Consider the following 19359-nt stretch of genomic DNA (forward strand, 5'->3'; position numbering starts at 1 on the left):
CAAACTCTTGGTGCAGATGCGGAGACTCCAGAGCAGGGCTTGGCTGGCCCCAGGCCACACAGAGGCAGAGTGGGGATGAGAGACTGGGGGTCCTGCCTCTAGGTTCTGGGCTTCTCCCCACTGTTCAAGATGGGCCTCTTTGGTGAAAAATGGCCCCAAGTTGGCACTTATGGATGGCCTGGGTGAAGAAGTGCCAACCAAGTTTTGAAAACTGTCTCAGAGGATTTGAGGCTAGGCAATAGGCAGGGAAGACTTGGAGCTCATCTGAAGGTTTGTCCCCCACTCATCCATTCAGCCGACCAGCCAGCCAGTCAGCCTCTCATCCATCCATCCATCCATTCATCCATCCATCCATCCATCCATTTATCCATCCATCCATCCCCCTTTCATTCAGCATCCCATCCATCCGTTTATCCATTTACCTTTCAATCCAACCGCTCCACTATCCATCCATCCACTCACCCATCCATTTAGACTCCTATTCATCCATCCATCCACCCTTTCATCCAACTTTCCACCCATCCATTATTCTATCCACCCACCCACCCATCCATTCTCTCATCCATTCATCCATCAATCAATCCATCCATCCATCCATCCATCCATCCACTCATGCATCCATCTTCCCCCCTTATTCCTTCCTTCCCTTCCTCTTTCCCCCCCGTCATTTTTTTCCTCCTTTCTTTTCATTCATCCACCCTACATTTATTGGTGCCTGCTACATGCCAGGTCCAGTGCCTGGTGACATGTTCAGGTTTATCTTCCTGTGTCTGATTTCCAGACACTTCCAGTGCTACTGATTCCCATAGTGGTTAAATGAGTGGCTTGAGTTAGCTGCCTGTGCTCAAATCCCACCTTGGCTTCTGGTTAGCCATGCGGCCTCATACACATCATTTAATCTCTCTGAGCCTCGATTTCTTCATCAGTAACTTGAGGATGTTCCACTGTGGCTTCAAGGGTTAAACCAGCACTCAGGCTGGTGACCCATCCATAAGAAGCCCCCAGTTCCAGTTAGCTCTTGTTACATTATTATACCATAGTTACATTATTCTATGTCCTCTCCACCCACAGCCCCAGCTGTCCCTCCTCAGCTCTCACAAGGAGCACCCTTCTCTGATTTCCACCCTTCTCTCTTCCATCCCATCCCACTCTTGCCCATCCTTGACCTCCTCTGACTGTCTCTCACTGTCACTGACAGCCCCACAGTGGCTGGATTCTCAGTGCCAACAGGAAAGCGTCCAAGCTCCAAGGCTTGGCATTCAATGCTGCCTGTGACCTGGCCTCAGCTGATTCCTCCTGGAGCATGCAGAGGGGGCAGAGCTGTCTCTGTGCCTCGGGCTCCTCATCTGCAAAGTGGGAACATTATTCACTCATGGGTCATCTGAGGATTAAAACAGAAAATCCTTGTAGAGTTCTGAGAAGAGTGCCTGGCACCTGGAAAATGAGCAATAATGTGCAGCCAGAGGCCTTTGCATGGCTATTTCCTCTTCCTCCTATTCCCGCTCCCCCGTATTGGATGGGCCACACTGGTCACTGCCTCAGCCTCACTCTCCCACTTGCCCAGAGCTCCTCAAGGTCAGGGCCAGTGTCTGCTTCATCATGGTAAGTTCTGCAGCTGCAGAGAGTAGAGGTGAGAGAGTCAACCTCTGTTAAGCACTTACTTTGTGCTGGACACTACGTCAGATGCTTAACATCGCTTAATGCACTTGATATCACAGCCCCCAAAATGGGTGGGTATGACCATCCTGTTCTACGTATAAAAAAGCTGAAGCTCAGAGAAATGGAATCAGCCAGCTTCTAAGTGGCAGAAGCAGGATTTGAACCAGATCCCTCTGACTCGAATTCCAAAGTCTGGGCTTTCACTGCTATGCCAGAAAGTACTTGCTGCATTGATTGTATGCTTACCAAGTGCCAGGCACCGTTCTGAGTGCTTTGGCTAGGTCATGTCATCAGCTTCCTGAATCAGCCCTACTTTCTAGGAACTGTCTTCACCTTCATTATTCAGTTGAGGAAACTGAGACCTAGAGAAGTTAAGTGGTATGTGCAAGGCCACACAGCTAGGTAGTGACAGGGTCGGGATTTGAGCCTAGTACCCACCCCCGCCTCTGGAGCCCAGGCTGTGAACTCCACCCTTAGGGTGAGGAATCAAGCAAGACTGAAGGGAGCCCCTTGCAGCCCTGGAGGGCTGACGGTTTATGGCAGGGGGCAAGGGCTGAGTGGAGGGTTGGTGGTAGGTCTGGATCTGTTTTCCAATCTCAGCAGCCCCAGTGTGACCCCCTCCGCCCCACATGGCCTCCTGTGTGGCTGAGTCACCTTTGGGGTGAGTCACCTCCCAGGGAATCTGGATGTCCTTCCAGCCATCCCCTGCCAGGTCCCTCCAGCTCCAGACAAAGGTGCCTTTTGGACGCTAAGCCCAGCTGATCTCCCCGGCGCCAGGGCTGCCCTAATCCTCCCAGGGTGGCCAGGAGGGACCCAGGGGACAGGCTGGCCTTAGGACAGAGAAAAGGCACAGGGCCTTGGGTGACCGGCACCACCTTCATGTGTGCACTGCCCTCTACAGTTTACAGTGAGCCTTGGTTCCTGCTCTCTCGGGTGGGGAGAGGCACTCTTGGCACTGTATTTCATTTAAAAAGATAATTTATTTGTATAACAAACATTTTTATCACACTTACTAAGTGCCAGGCAACGGGGAACCACACAGACTTTAAACAGGGAAGACCCAGGAGCTGAGTTACTCAGATGAGTGGCATCATTTTGAAATGTCTTCTCTAGTTTCCCGTTGTACAGGGATACACATTGGGGCACAGAGAAAGAAAGTCACTGCCACAAGTTTATGCTCCCTGCAGGCCGGGCAGAACGTACCCTATTCAGTGTCTGCTTTCCTCAAGGGAAACTGACTGTTTACAGAGCTCTGAGGCTCCAGAGACAGTCAACACATTTCCTATGTAATTCTCAAAACCCTCCTGGGAAAGTGTGATCACGCCCATTTTGCAGGTGGCCAGATGGAGGCCAGGGAGAAGTGATTGTGGACGCTGAAAGGGCAGATGGATGTGGGAATGCAGGAGTGTGTAACTCTTGGAGTCCCCATTCCCTATTCCAGGAACCCTTCCAGCCCCGACAGGAGGCAATGAGGTAGTCTGGGCTGAAGCTACTTCCTCATGCCCCTCATGACTCTCCCAGACTTGCTGGGACCCAGGATGATAAGGATACAGACACCACCCACTGAGCCCAACTGCGTGCAAGGCCTGTTCTCAGAGCTTTGCAGTTCAGGACGATTCCAAGCACCATCGTACAACCAGGGGAACAGCGAGAGCTGGCAGCAGAAGTCAAGCCCAGCAGCCAGCTCCAGAGCCTGTGCTCTTAACGATTCCATCAATGCACCCACTGCAGATGGGGAAACTGAGTCCCCAGGTGGGGCTGGCCCAGTGGCACAGAAGAAGTAAGGGGTGACATCGGCCAAGCTTGGCCGGACTTATATCAATGACGCCTACCTTCAGAGCCCCCATTCCTCCAGGGAGGAAGGAGGGGGCATCTCCTTGGGGAGTTGGGGGCAAAACACATTTATTCCCAGTTTGACTTGAGAGCAGGCATTGGTGGAGAGAGAAATGCTCCCCTGTCTCTCAGAATTCGCAGACGGGGAGGGTTGGAGCAGGGAGGAGGTGGCATTGATTAAACATAGAGGTAGACCTGGATTGGGACTGTGGATGGGAAGCAAGGAGACCTCAGGGAGCACTCAGTCCAGAGGAGAGCAAAAGATAAATTCATTCATTCATTCATTCATTCATTCGCTTGTTCATTGTTACACTGGCATCTGTGCCTGTGCTGGCCTAGGGGTGGGGGCACATAGCTGGTTTGCCTGGAGAAATGACACCTCACTATGGGCCTCAGGGATAGCTTTCCACAGCTGCTGACACTTTTTTTTTTTTAGATGGAGTCTTGCTCTGTTGCCCAGGCTGGAGTGCAGTAGCACAATCTCAGTTCACTGCAACCTCCGCCTGCCAGGTTCAAGCAATTCTCCTGCCTCAGCCTCCCTAGTAGCTGGGACTACAGGCGCATGCCACTAAGCCTGGCTTTTTTTTTTTTTTTTTGTATTTTTAGTAGAGATGGGCTTTCACTGTGTTAGCCAGGATGATCTCAATCTCTTGACCTCATGATCCCCCCGCCTCGGCTGCCCAAAGTGCTGGGATTATAGGCATGAGCCACTGTGCTCAGCTGCTTCTGACCTTTTGACTATTAGAATCTGGAGAGGGCTTTGTAGATGGCAGGGATTGCACATGCACAGGCCCAGAGGCAGGGCGGCCAGGGGTGATGAGAGGGGATGGAAGGAATGAGAAACTGTGTGTGAAGAGAGGACGGGGGTGTGTGTACGGAGGCCACGGATGCCAAGGGAAGTGTTCGGGGCTGATTCCCAGCAGGTTTCGGAGGGCGCAACTGGGAAAAGGCAGACAGAACATTCTAGGGTGGTGGAAATGTTCTATATTGTGATTGGAGTGTGGGCTGCATGACCATACAAAATGGTCAAAACTCAGCAAATGAACATTTAAGGTTTGTGCATTTCACTGTATCTAAAGAAATAAAGAAAAGAATCAGAACGGCATGCAGGGTGAAGTGTTTAGTGGTGGTGTACTGGTGTCTGCACCTTTCAAATGCACAAAAAGTCCAAGACGGATTAGCAGATGGATGCAAATGACAAGAATGTGAATGGTGGGTATAGTTAGTGGGAACAACGTGACAACCATGTGTGTCCACTGTACGATTCCTTCAGCTTTGCCGCAGGTATGACAATTTCATGAGGAAATAGTTGGGAAAAATCTTCTTGTATCTCGTACATAATAGACACTCAATAAACAGCAGCTGTTATTACTTTGGGACTATTATTTCAGACCCCTAAGAAGTGAGTGAAGATGTTTTTAGGATAAAAAAAATGCCATCCATTTACCAGTCCCAAGTTCGAGGAGTTGGATCCATCTTCATCTCCCTTAGTCCTAAAATCGGCCCTGTGAGGCAGGTATTATACTCGTTTACCAGACAGAAAGAATGCGAAGCTCAGAGGAAGGAAGTGGCTGGCCCAAGGTCATATGCTGAGTTGGGGATTGAGCAGGGTTCGAACCTGGGTCATCCTGATGCTGAGTCCAGCCTGGGCACCTCCTGTCTACCCAGATGATCTGGAATGGCTAGTGCGTGCCTTAGAGCTAGAAACTAGATGCGTCTGGGGGTGCTTCCAGTTCCCCAAGCTTGGGGCCTAGCTGGGGTCTCCAGGAATGTGCCCAGCATGAGGGCTGATAAAACCAGCTCATGTGACACCATCTGGGACTGAGTGCAGGTCTTGGAATTAGCCACAAACCGCAAACCCTTGTGGGGTTTGCAGAGCAAACAGATTTGCAGAACAAATCTGAATTCCGGTCTCTTGTAATTATACGGTATTTCCCTCTCTGGGGTCTGGGCTCAGTCTCAGGCTGCTATATAAGACTGATCTGTGACCAGACTCAGCTAAAAGCAGAGGGTTCGGGGAACGGGACCTCTCAGGACTCAGTGGCAGGGACCTCCTGCGGGTAAGGAAGAGACCCTTGTCTACTCAGTGTCCAGTAGGGGAGGCGGAGGCCTGGGAAGGTAATGAGAGAGTCCCAGCCTAGAGATCCGTCAGGATGGCCCCTCTCTAAGTTCAGGTGTCTTATCTTTGCATAGGCCTAGTCGGGAGAGCCTCTTGGAAATCAACAAAAAGGCCTGGGTCATGCCAATTACATGCGTGAGCAGAGCTGCACTCATCCTTCCCAGGGATGTTGGGTACCCAGGATCTTTTCTCGGAGACTCCTCAGCTGTTTGCTGATGCCAGAAATCCTTCCATTCATGCCCATCTTTTTAATTAAAAAGGGTGATTCCTTTTTGAACGAAGCTCTCTGGAAAGTGAGGTTGGGATGAGAGAGGAAGCCGGAAAAAAAAAAATCCTGCATATAGTAGTCCTTTATATTCTAGTATAAATTAATGTCTCCAATATTCTTCTGGGAGCAGATAGGAGTGGGGAAAGAATTCGGGGACTTTGTGAAGTCTAAGAGAGGTGGGGACAGAAAAAAGGGGAGAGGGTGCCTAAACAGAGATGGCTGAAACCAGCAACTTCTTGGCTCAGATGAGAGGCCATACCCTGTGCTGATCCTCTGAGGCTGGTGGATGTGTAGCTAGGGCTGATGGAGTGAGAGAAGTGGGTGAGGGCACATAGGCAGCAAAAGAAACTTTCCCAAAGGCTGTGCAGCTCGTTCCAAAATGTATGCCTCACCTCTCCAATCTCGTGACACTCCTCGCCCACTTCTTAGGGGTCTGAAATAATAGTCCCAAAGTAATAACAATAGCTACTCTTTATTGAGTGTCTACTATGTATGAGATACCACTTGTTTGTGATTTGGAAGCAGAGGTTCAAAAAGGTAAAGTCTCTTTCCTAAGGATTAGGACCCAGATAACTCTGACCCAGAGCTGCTGATCTTAACATAGTGTGGAACTGACTCCTCCAAAGAGATGGGAAGAGTGTGTGCTGGCTAGCTGGATGTGTGGAAGGGTGGCTAGAGGGATGTGTGGATGAGTAGATGAAGTGATGGAAAGATGAATGGATGGATGGAAGGAAGGAAGGATGGTGGCTGGATGGATAGAAGGATATAGGGCTTGCCAGCTGTTTGGATGACAGAAGGATGGTAGATATATGGGAGGATGGATGAATAAATGGAGGAGAATGTGTGATGAGTGAATGGATGGGTGGGTGGACGGGTGGATGGATATAGGGCTTGCCAGCTATTTGGATGACAGAGGGATAATAGATGGGAGGATAGCAGGTTGAATGGATGGATGGAAGAATAAATAAGAAGGGGAGAATGAGCATATGAGCAGATGAGCAGATGGGTGAGTGAGTAGACGGGACGATGCTGGAGGGATTTCCTCAGAGCCTGCCAGCTCCCCGTTTGGTGTTTTGGTTGGAATCCCCATTACCCATCTCCCTGATGCTCAATTTGTCAATCTCATCTTGGGAGATAATTAGACATCCATTCTCTGAAACTGCATGTTTAACGGGCCTGCTTTGTGTCATCAGATTCATTTCAATTTGAAAAACTCAAAAGGTGGTATCTGGAATTCTGGACCCTGCCTTACTGTGTGACCTTGGCTGGTTTCCCCTCATCTCTGGGTCCCAGGGTCCTGAGGTGACTCTTGGCTGGGGCTGCCTAGTGCCACCTGCTGGCCAGGGTGGTGGTGCCCAGCCACATCATCATCTGCACTTTCTCCTCCGCAGAGAAGCAGCGCCAGCATGTGGACGGTGTGGTGTGTAGCCACACTGTCCATGGTGGCTGTGTGTGGCACCTGCCAAAAGACAAACACGGTCCTCAGGGTGACCAAAGATGTGCTGAGCAATGGTGAGTCCAGCACCGAAGGGGTGAGGGTTGGCACGGGGTGAGCAGGCAGTTCTGCCAACTCTGAAGTACCCAGGGACCTCCTCCTGCTGGCAGAGTCCACATCAGGTGGCTGGGTGACTTCTGCTCTCTGGGCCTTAGTTTCCTCTTTTTCTTTTGGTTGCCATTTCCTGAGCACCTACTATGTGCCAAGCACCTACTATGTGCCAAGCACCATACTGTGATTTTATGCTCATTCTTTTTTTTTTTTTTTTTTTTTTAGACAGAGTCTCGCTTTGTCACCAGGCTGGAATGCAGTGGTGCCATCTTGGCTCACTGCAACCTTTGCCTCCTGGGTTCAAGAGATTCTCCTGCCTCAGCCTCCTGAATAGATGAGACTGCAGGTGCGCACCACCACACCCAGCTAATATTTGTATTTTTAATAGAGATGGGGTTTCACCATGTTGGTCAAGATGGTCTCAATCTCTTGACCTTGTGATCTGCCATCCTCAGCCTCTCAAAGTGCTGAGATTACAGGTGTGAGCCACCATGCCCGGTCATGCTCATTCTTTAGAGGCAGTAGAGAACAGTGATTAAGGGCCCTGGATCAGCCTTCGTGGGGTTCAAATCCTGACTGTGTGACCTTAAGTCCATCACTTGAGTTCCCTGAGCCTCAGTTTCTTTATCTGTAAAATGGGTATAATTATAGTCCCTATCTCAGAGAACTGATATGAGAATTAAAGGAAATGACCTTTTGAAAACTTAGCACAGCTCCTGGGACATAGAAGGCCCTCAAGAGTGGGAGCTATAATTATTCCTGCCTCCGATTCTTAGGACCTCACTTCTGTCACCTGGCACGTGAAGACACACTGTCTCCCTCAACACCCTCCCAGCCTATCACAAGCATAAAAGAAAAATAGATTTCCTATTTAAGTGATCTCTGAGTACCTCACAGGCCTCAATCTTTCTATCCATCAAATGGGGACAACACTTCTGGCCTTGACTATTTTGCAGGAATCAGTTGCAGTAATACATAAGGAAGTCAATGTTTTAAAGCTGTAAAGTGCAGAGCATTTGGAAGGGCTGGCTGGTTGATATCCAAATCTAGTTAAAGCAAGACTAGACAAAACCCGGCAGAAAATGAGCTGGGCACGATGCCAGGGCTAGATCAGCCTGGAGGAGGCTTCCGTTCAGCCTCTGCACTTCGCTGGTGGGAAGAGTGAGGCCCAGGGAGCTGAGCAACATGGCGAGGTGCTGGCTGTGGGGGGCTGGAGGTGGAAGGAAGGGAGGGGCCCTGGACTGATGCCCTTGCCTCTCTGCAGCCATTTCGGGCACCCTGCAGCACAGCGATGCTCTCCACTCGGCCCTGAGAGAGGTGCCCGTGGGTAAAGCCGGTGGTGATGGTGGTGGGCCTCTCCTGGGGGGTCTGCTTGGTAGTGGAAGTGGAAGTGGAGGTGGTGGGGGAGGTGGTCTCCTGGGGGGCCTGCTTGGTGGTGGGGGTGGAGGGGGTGGCAGTGATCTATTGGGCGGAGGCTTACTGGGTGGCAGTGGCAGCAGCAGTGGGGGGCTGCTGGGTGGCAGTGGTGGGGGGCTGCTGGGTGGCAGCGGTGGGGGCCTGCTGGGTGGCAGCGGTGGGGGGCTGCTGGGTGGCAGTGGTGGGGGGCTGCTGGGTGGCAGTGGTGGTGGTCTTTTGGGTGGTGGCCGACACCATTACAATGACTACAGACGCACTGAATTCCCCCGAGGTGTTGGTGGTATTCCCTACAATGACTTCCATGTCCGAGAACCCCCCCCAGTATATACCAACGGCAAACAGCTTGGTGGTAATTACAAGTACGGTCACGTTGAGAGCAACGACAACGCTGCTCAGCTGGGGGGCAAATACCGATACGGTGAGATCCTTGAGTCTGATGGAAGCATCAGGGACCTCCGAAACAGCGGCTATCGCAGTGCCGAGAATGCATATGGCGGCCACAGGGGCGTCGGGCGATACAGGTCAGCTGAAGGGTCGGCACCTGTGGGTAGGCTTCACCGGCGAGAGCTGCGGCCCGGAGAAATCCCACCTGGTATCGCCACTGGGGCGCTGGGCCCAGGTGGTTTGCTGGGCTCTGGAGGCATGCTGGCAGCCGATGGCATCCTGGCAGGCCAAGGCGGCCTGCTCGGCGGAGGCGGTCTCCTTGGTGACGGAGGACTTCTCGGAGGAGGGGGTGTCCTGGGCGTGCTCGGCGAGGGCGGCATCCTCAGCACCGTGCAAGGCATCACAGGGTAAGGAGGTGACGGGTTCTCTCCAGCAAGCCCCCATGCACCCCAAATGGGGACCATCACTCCTGGAAGCTGGGGTTGTAGGAGGGAAGGTCTTCGAGGCTTGGCCCCAGGATTGGACGTCTTAGGAGCCCCAAGTTACAGGGTTTGGGTCTTGGCATGAAACAGTCCTAAGTTTGAGACCCAGTTCAACCTTGCATGTTTGTGTGTGGCTTTGGGCCATTGATGTCATTTCTCTGAGTCTCAGTTTCCTCATCTGTAGAATGGTCATAGTAAAACAGTGTAAGTGGAAAAGAGCCCGAGGGTTTTAAAACTATACATATATGTCATAAGTTCTACAATCTCAGCCTGCTCCTCACAGTCAATCTTTAACTTAGCAAATACCTAGAGATCCTACTATGTGCAGGGTACTGTGTTGGCACTGGGGACACGACCCAACGGTAAGCCAAGAAAAGACACATTCCCTGTCCTCAACGGAGTTTGCAGGCTGATGGGGTACATGGGCATTGATAAGAAGCCTAAAAATAATCATACAGTTTCAACAGCGGTGAGAAGTTCGTGGAGAAATAAGAATGTCTATAATGGGGAAGCTCACTTACCTAGGGACATCAAGGGAGGCTTCCTGGAGGAAGAGGGCCTTAAGTTGAAATCTGAAGGATGTATAGGAGGGAACTAAGCAAGAGGAACCTATATGTATAGGAGGGAACCAGGCAAGAGGGGCAGGGATGAGCAGAGGGAATGGCATCGTGACATGCAGAGGAAAAGAAAAGATTCAAAGGAAATATACGGAACCTACACAGCAGGCCTCTGCACTGGGATTATGGGGCGTGGCATTTTGCCTTAATTTCTCTGTTTTCCACGTTCTGTCCTTGAACTGCAGGTGTCTGGTGTCTTTAGAGCCAGCAGGAACAGACGGGGAGCAGAGAAAGGGAATGTAGGGGAGGGTGCCTGGTGAGTGGGTGGCAGTGTGGGTGGCCAGCCTTCTCACCGTTCTGTGTCCCGAGCAGGCTGCGTATTGTGGAGCTGACCCTCCCTCGGGTGTCTGTGCGGCTCCTGCCCGGCGTGGGTGTCTACCTGAGCTTGTACACCCGTGTGGCCATCAACGGGAAGAGGTGCGTGCCCTTGGCCCTGGAAGGGTCCCCACCACCCCATGGCCCAGCCTCTGTATCCAGAACACAGAGACTAGGAAGACCGAAACTTTTGCCAGCGCATGCCCACAGACTTGGACCCGGGGCCATCTGTCTGCAGTGAAAACAGCCTAGCTCAGTGGTTAAGCATTAAGATCCGGGAGGCTGGACCTGGTGTGGTGGCTCACTCCTATCAATCCAGCACCTTGGGAGGCTGAGGCCAGTGGATCACCTGAGGTCAGGAGTTCGAGACCAGCCTGGCCAGCATGGTGAAACCCCGTCTCTACTAAAAATGCAAAAATTAGCTGGGCGTGGTGGTGGATGCCTGTAATCCCAGCACCTTGGGAGGCTGAGGCCGGTGGATCACCTGAGGTCAGGAGTTCGAGACCAGCCTGGCCAGCATGGTGAAACCCCGTCTCTACTAAAAATGCAAAAATTAGCTGGGCGCGGTGGTGGATGTCTGTAATCCCAGCTACTTGGGAGGCTGAGGCAGGAGAATTGCTTGAACCTGGGAGGCAGAGGTTACAGTGAGCCGAGACCTCGCCATTGCACTCCAGCCTGGGCAACAAGAGTGAAACTCCACCTCTAAATAAATAAATAAAAACGTTCTGGGAGGCTGGAGTCAGGTGACAGCTTGAGTTTGAATCCTGACTCTTTCATAAGCTGTGTGACCTTGGGTCAGTCCCCCAGTGTCACTGAACCTTAGTGCCTTCACTGGCAATGGGATAATGAGACCACCCCCTTTCCAGACTGTGGCTATGAGTGAGGAAAGACAAGCAAAATGCGTCCCGGAATAGGGCCTGCCATGCACTAGGCGCTGGAGGACCTCAGAGGGTGGGCTTCCGTGTGGACTTACCCCCGTGGGATGAGGTTGTGTCCACCAACCTAGACGACTGGGCAGTCACCTTGGAAACCAGAATGTGTGCTGGGCCCCGTTCCCAGACTTTCGGCTCATGCGCTGAGGGGGAGCCCATGTGACCTGAGGGACCGGGGAAGACTTCCGGTTCGGGTTCCTTAGAGATGAGCAAGGAGCATAACGGACGGCAGGACCGGCGAGGGCAGGCCTGGGTAAGGGCGAGCTCCTGGCAGCTGCGGGGTGACTCATGGTGTCCCTGGCCCCTTGGCCTCCTCCAGTCTTATCGGCTTCCTGGACATCGCAGTGGAAGTGAACATCACAGCCAAGGTCCGGCTGACCATGGACCGCACGGGTTATCCTCGGCTGGTCATTGAGCGATGTGACACCCTCCTGGGGGGCATCAAAGTCAAGCTGCTGCGAGGGTGAGTGCCAGCCGGCAGTGGAGTGCCCTGGGGGATGCCGGAGCAGTCTGTCTTTGGCAAACAACATGGCGGCGCCACCCCCAGGGTGAAACATTCTAATTAGGGCTTTATCTCAAGAAATTCTTCACTTTGCTGAATTGGCGCAGCACTAAACAGTCAGCTACAGCCTCAGAACAGGGAACCCAGGCAGTGCTCAGTGGCGAGGGAGGGAGAGCAGGTGTCAAGAGGTCCAGCGGTCAGGGATACTTCGGGGTAGGATGGTCATGCCTCCTTCGTCTCCTTACCACTGCAGGGCCCTGGAAACAAATGCTCAGACTAAAAGTCTGTCTGCCCATCTATAAATCTTGTCTATCACCGATTTTGCTCCTTAACTAACAGCTTGGGAGGGTTAGTTAAGAGCTGGCTGCAGTGGTGCGCACCTGTAGTCCCAGCTGCTTGGGAGGCCGAAGCAGGAGGATTCTTGAGCCGGAGAATTCAAGGCTGCAGTGAGTGGAGATTTTGCCACCGCACTTCAGCCTGGCCAACAGATGAGACCCTGTATCAAAAAAAAAAAAAAAAAAAAAAAAAAGAGCTTCGTGGGTTACTTCTGTGGCCCTCAGCCTCCTTGTTTTAAAATAAATCACCTCTCCCAAACGTTTTAGCACCAACTATCCATCCTCTCTCGTGGACCCACGTGAACACATTTTATCAGCCAGTATTTCTCCTTCCCTTCCTTCCACAAACATTTACTGAGCACCTACTGTGTACTAGATAGTGAGTGAGATGCTTAGATGAATAAACACGTTCATTTTCCCTTTGGGAAGACAACACTAGGTTGCAGCAAATGGCCCATCTGAGGGTCAGATCAGCAGGTGGCGAAGACTTTTGCAGTTAAAACTCAGCAGCATCCAAGCCTGGGCCTGGCCCACTGTAAAGCTCAAGAAGCCTGGTTTGTTGAAAGAAAGAAAGAATGAATGAATGAATGCATGCATGAAAAGCCAAGCAATTTGCCTGGGTGGTCTGTCTCGTCAGGTCAAGGTGAATGTACTCTGTCCTTTCAGCTTTTGGAACAATTGTCCAGCACTCAGAGGCTCTCACTGCTCAGAGCCTGGGCTCAGGACCCCCAGGGTGGACAGCCTTGGTGATCCCCCCATGGCTGTGAGCCATGGCCTCAGCCTGCTCCTGTCTCCTTAGGCTTCTCCCCAACCTCGTGGACAATTTAGTGAACCGAGTCCTGGCCAACGTCCTCCCTGACTTGGTAAGAAGCTGTCCCGGGATGGGAGCAAGGGGCACAGGCTTCCCACGGACCAAGGGGCCAGAGTCCAGCCTCCATCCCTGGGGGCATGCGGGTGACCCAGAGGGACAGAGAGAGCCAGGGGCTAGGGCATGTTCTTGGGGGGTCTGTGGAGGACCCTGAGGAACACGAAGGGGCAGATTAGTGAAGGGCTAAGGAGAGGGAGCTTGAGATTTGCACAGTTCTGGGTTTGAATCCCGGCTTGGGCACTTCCTAACTGGGTAACAAGTTGCATCACCTTTCTGAACCTCAATTTTCCCATCCGTAAGTGGGGATTAGAGACAGTCTTCCCCACAGGGCTTTGGCGAGGACAGTGCCTGGCACAGAGCGAGGAGTCGGTACATTTTAGCTATTGTTACGCGTCCCCGACTCCCTTACCCCGACTCCCCGCAGTGCATTGAGATTGTGTGCCGTTGCTCCCCTGCAGCTCTGCCCCATCGTGGACGTGGTGCTGGGTCTTGTCAATGACCAGCTGGGCCTCGTGGATTGTAAGTCCTTCCTGCTTTGCTTCACTGGCTGACATCTAAACCAGTGCCTGCTCTGGGCCCAGCCCTGGGGAAGGCACTGAGGACCGGGTGGTGTCTGGGAGGAGGGCTCAGCATGGTGGGGGTCACAGACCTCCCCTTGGGCCCTTGAAGTGAGGTGTGGCTAACACCACAAGAGAGGTGCCGTGTGGCTTCCCCTCTTGCCCCCAAACATACCCCCAAGTACCAGAGGGAGGAGCTTCCACTGGGGTCTGGGAGGTGATGGCCCTGTCCCGGGAGTCAGGAAGCTGGGTCTAAGCCCCGGCTCTGCGTGGAAGCTGTGTGGACTTGGAGAGGCTCTTTCCAGTTTCCTCATCTCTCAAATCTCCCAATTCACAGAGGGGTTGGAGAGTGACTAGCAGGAGAGACACTGTGGGGACTGACCGGGGCCTCAGAACCGGGCTCCACCAGCATCTTGGGTCCTGGATTTCTGAGTGAACATTCCTGAAAGCAAGCCTGCCTCGTATGGTTGTGCCATTTGTGCACTGCATGATTCCAGGGACCTCCTTTCACATAGATTACAGTGGAATGGCAGCACCTCGAATTGTGCAGTGTGCAACCTCCACAGCCACACAGGGCAGCCCTCTCTGATAGTGCTCCCATTTCTCTGGGACTCGAGGCAGTCTGAGAATGGCTTTCCAAGACAGGAAAATCTCCTTCCCTTTGTGGCCAGAGATGAGGAGGGAAGAGCCCAGAAGGCGGGGCTGTTCATTACACAGTCAAGGAAATGACACATTCAACTAAGCACCACATTGTGGAACCCTGAATTCTTTCCTTGGTGCACAGCACTTCAGAGTTTACAAAACTCATCAACATTCAGGATATCATTGTGCCACCTCAACAACGTAGTCCCAGAGGTTGCAGTAAACCCATTTTACGGAGGAGGCAACTGAGGTTCAAAGAATGCAGTGACTTGCTTGGGTTCACACAGCAGGAAGAGGCAGAGCTGGGATTCAAACCCAGAACTTTTGCTCTTTTCATGGTGTCTGGAGCTGGAGCCCGGACCCACCTCGTCCATCCCTCAGCCACAGTGTACAAGGAGGGAAGGCATCTGGATGGTGAGGGGACCTCCCTGTGACCCTCTCTCTTGCCTGCAGCTCTGATTCCTCTGGGGATATTGGGAAGCGTCCAGTACACCTTCTCCAGCCTCCCGCTTGTGACTGGGGAATTCCTGGAGCTGGACCTCAACGTGAGTGCCGGGGGTTCAGGGCAGAGGGTGGTGGCCCTCCTCCCAAAGGCAGGAGCGTCAGTGAGGCTTTTCTGATTAGAAGAAGACCTTCTGGAGCTGTGTTAGAAAACATGATCGTAGCCAACTTTCCCAGCGCTGGCTGTGTGCCAGGCACCCTCTGCGTGCTTTGTGTCGATTAATCAGCCTATCCTCGTGGCAACCATAGGAGGCAGGCACTCTTATTGAGGAAACTGAGGCACAGAGAGGTTAAACCACTTGCCCGAGGTCACACAGCTAATAAATGTGGACCTGGGGTCTGAACCCAGGCAGTCGAGCTACCAGGTGCTAAAAGAGCTGCTGCAGTGGGATTGGGTGTGCTGGAGGAACAGGTGTGGCCCAGGTGTGCTGTAAGCATTTCGCCAGCTGTCTACGACTAATAAAAAAGTCCTGATTTGTAGCATTTGCTGATTTCCATGCTAACAAAACTCCCACCATGGACGGCTTCAAGTTCCCAACGTGATGTCAGTGAACGGAGTTGGGAGGAGATGTGTGAAATATGATCTGGCCCCTAATTTTGTATGGGGCACACACAGGTACTTTTCCTAGGCTACACGAACACAGACACCTCCCGACTTGCTCCATCAGATACAGAGATGCAGTTGCGCATCTGTGCCCCGTGTATACGGGCGCACCTGTGCATGCACATATGTTTCCAGCATCAGTGCCGCACACTTAACAGATTCATAAACATGCATCCATTCAAGAGATATTCATTGGTCACCCACTGCATGCCAGGCTCTGGGCCGAGTACTGGAGGTACAGTGATGAACAAGACCAAGTCTCTGCTCCAATGGAGATGAGAATGTTTTGGAGGGGCCAGGCCATGAAGAACCACTCAAACAAATATGCAATTCTAAATCATGAGCACAGTGATAAGGATCCGAGGCTATCAGAGCCTAAAGCAGGGAGTATATGATCTACCCAGGGAGGTCAAGGAGGGCTTCCTGGAGGAAGTAACACGAGCTGAGAGCTGCCAGATGAGTAGAACTTAACAAGAGAAGGATGTGGGGAGGGAATATCCTGTGGGAAGGCCCCATGGTGGAGGTGATGGTGTTGTGGGCGGGGGAAGACTGACAAAGCCCTGGTGACCGTGCAGAGGGAAGGTGACAGGCAGAGTGGCTTGGAGGTTGGAGAGGTCTCCTGGAGCACATCACATAGCACCGTGTAGGCTGTGGAGGAGTCTGGTCTTTGGAGGGAAGATATGGAGGCGTGTATTGTGCGGATGCATACCCATGCTAGTTCATCACTGCAGGGCTGAGTTTGGGGAGGATCTGCCACGCCACGGCCGTCATTGTAAGTGACCATGAAGCAGGAATGGCAGAAAGTTCCAGTACATCCTAAACTGAAGGGGAGTTGGGGCCATACATTGAAGAGTCACTCAGACTCAGTGGCTTTAACCAAAAATGGCTGCCTGGGGGCAGATTCAGGGCCTCACTCCAGTCTTCAACTTCCTTCTTTCCATCTTCTCCCTCCCCATGACCCCTTTCTTCCCTTCTCCTCCAGACGTTGGTTGGGGAGGCTGGAGGAGGGCTCATCGACTACCCACTGGGGCGGCCAGCTGTGTCTCCCAAGCCGATGCCAGAGCTGCCTCCCATGGGTGACAACACCAAGTCCCAGCTGGCCGTGTCTGCCAACTTCCTGGGCTCCGTGCTGACTCTGCTGCAGAAGCAGCATGCTCTGGACCTGGACATCACCAATGGCATGGTGAGTCACTGCCCCACTGCGGGGAGGCGGCTGGGCGGCAAACAGCTGGCGGTGACCCTTCTCAGTCCCCACGGCCTTGGGGAATTTTCTGTGAAGTGAGAACTGCAGATGGTTCATCCCTTGACTCACCTCCAACTCATGGGTGCATCAATTACATGAGTGCTTGCTAAAGTGTGGTGCTTGGGAGGATTTCAGGTGGTCCACAGACGTGGCACACAACAGCATCAGTTCTCACAATGAGAAAGTTGCTCCATATTCAATTCTATTTAATTTTATTTCAATTGTTTTTTAAAAGCATGACATATATTCATATATATGTACCTCATTATAAATGTTTAGAATGCTTTCATTTGGTGAACACTAATACATAAGTAACAAATGATACATAATAAAATAGCACCCTTAGCCATGCTCCAGAGTCATTTTCTTTCCAACCCTTTTCTTTTGAAAAATTTTAAGCCTTCAGAAAAGTTACAAAATGCTACAACTGATGGACATATATGCTTCACATAGATTCATTAGTTAAAAATTTGCCACAGTTTCATATCTATCTATGTGTCTATTCGCTCTCCTACCCACCCACCCCTCCACCCATCAACCCACCTATCCACCCACCCACCCACCCATTCATCCACCCATACATCCATCTATTTATTTATCCAACCTATCATTCATTCGTTCATATATCCATCTATTCATCCACCAATCCCTCCATCTATCTAGCCATTCATCCACCCACTCATCCACCAATCAAACACCCACCCATTCATCCACCAATTTATCCATCTATCCATCAGTTTATCTGTCTATCCACCTATCCACCCATCCACCATTAACCCATCCATCCACTCATCCACCCTTCCATCCATCCATCAACCAACCATCCATCTATCCATTCATCCACCTATCCACTCACCCACCCACCCACCGATATACCCATCAACCCACTCATCCACCCATCCACTAATCCATCCATCCATTTATCTATCCATCCAATCATTTATTCATTCATCCATCCATCCATCCATCCACCAATCCATCCATCCATTTGTATATCCATTCACCCACTCACCCATTATCAGTCTGTCTGTCTGTCTGCCTGCCTGCCTGCCTGTCTGTCTGTCTACCTGTCCATCTATCCCATCTGTTGTTGAACAATTTGAGTTTTTGGAGACATCATGACATTTCATTCCATAAACTTCACTGTGTATCTCCTAAGAACAAGACATTCTCCACAAAACCATCATACAAATGATGCCAACATTTGCTTCCACTGAGAGAAAAGTCTCCACTTGATGCCCGTGTATAGTTAGCCCTCTCTTGCATTTGTCAGGGTCCCCTTTTTAACTAAGAGAGAACAGAGCTCATGCCCAGAGCCCTCCACAGACAGTGATATCCATGCGGAAGGTCATGGCATTGTTTTGTTTTTATTGTATTTGGTTTGCAGTTGCCGTCTCTGTCAAGTGGTATTGGCTTTCCATTTTTAGTATTTGAGGTCTTAAGAAGTAAGTCAATTTAAAGAAGATGCTAAGCAAATAATAGCATAGGTGGTTCAAGGATGTGGCGGAGGTCATGAATTTAGTGGACATTGAATTATGCAAATGGACTTGATGCTGCTCTCCTTGTTTTAAAAAAGAATTTATTTATTTATTTATTTATTTATTTAGAGATGGATTCTTGCTCTGTCACCCAGGCTGGAGTGCAGTGTCGCGACCTCGGCTCACTGCAACCTCCGCCTCCCAGGTTCAAGCAATTCTCCACTCTCAGCCTCTGGAGCAGCTGGGATTAGAGAGGTGCACCATCATGCCTGGCTAATTTTTGTATTTTTAGTAGAGGCAGGTTTTCACTATGTTGGCCAGGCTGGTCTGGAACTCCTGACGTCAAGTGATCCACCCGCCTCGGCCTCCCAAAGTGCTGGGATTACAGGTGTGAGCCACCACACCCAGCCAAGAATAACATTTTTAGAGGAGAAATATTCAGGTTTTGCCTGCTGTTCTTTGAGACAGTCCTTGGTCAGCTTAAGTCAGCCCAAGCCATTTAACTGCAAACCAGCGCCCGTGGTCTACATGGCAATGATGGCTGGATAGGCAGGACCTCACCCCGGCAGGGGTCTTTAAGGGGGAGAAGATGCCCTGCTGGGTGTCGTAAAGCATGTGGGAGTTTAATCACTGTATTAGCAACTCCTGTCTGTACCCATAGCCCCCAGGACTTACATGGTCCTTCTTCTTGTCCTATAGTTTGAAGAGCTTCCTCCACTTACCACAGCCACACTGGGAGCCCTGATCCCCAAGGTATGTAAGGTGGGCGGGTCCCACTGCCTTCAGCCTCATTCTCTATCTTGTTGTTTGAGAAACTGGATTGGAAGGGGTGGGGTGCTCTACCCTCAACCCTTGCTTGGGAGTGCAGTGACAGTGACAAGGGCTTGCAGGCTAGACCCCCATGGGTGGGGGTCGGGGGACACAGAAGGTTGAGGTGGAAATACCCTGAATTCTATGGGTGGTCGGTATAGGTCTTATCCTGGCCTGGCCACTTCCCTTGCTGTGTGACTTTGGGCAAGAGTCTTAACATCTCTGAGCCTTAGCTTCCTCATCTGTCA

The 19359-nt window shown here is 51.5% G+C and overlaps 1 protein-coding gene across 1 annotated transcript in view; it reads left to right on the top strand.

Moving 5' to 3' along the window:
• Positions 1-7285: 7285 nt before the first annotated feature.
• The window catches only part of BPIFB4 (BPI fold containing family B member 4), a 28441-nt gene continuing 16367 nt past the window's right edge, over positions 7286-19359 (top strand). Inside the window, exons 1-10 of the mRNA XM_064382170.1 lie at positions 7286-7391; positions 8690-8752; positions 9113-9632; positions 10637-10741; positions 11891-12034; positions 13208-13271; positions 13735-13795; positions 14929-15020; positions 16563-16763; positions 19001-19054. Of these exons, the coding sequence (XP_064238240.1) occupies positions 7286-7391; positions 8690-8752; positions 9113-9632; positions 10637-10741; positions 11891-12034; positions 13208-13271; positions 13735-13795; positions 14929-15020; positions 16563-16763; positions 19001-19054 (1410 nt within the window). The remainder of the gene's footprint in view (positions 7392-8689; positions 8753-9112; positions 9633-10636; positions 10742-11890; positions 12035-13207; positions 13272-13734; positions 13796-14928; positions 15021-16562; positions 16764-19000; positions 19055-19359) is intronic.

The sequence above is a fragment of the Aotus nancymaae genome, unplaced genomic scaffold (genome assembly GCF_030222135.1).
Source record: "Aotus nancymaae isolate 86718 unplaced genomic scaffold, 86718_ANA_hifiasm-v0.15.2.pri h1tg000029l, whole genome shotgun sequence".
Taxonomy (NCBI): domain Eukaryota; kingdom Metazoa; phylum Chordata; class Mammalia; order Primates; family Aotidae; genus Aotus; species Aotus nancymaae.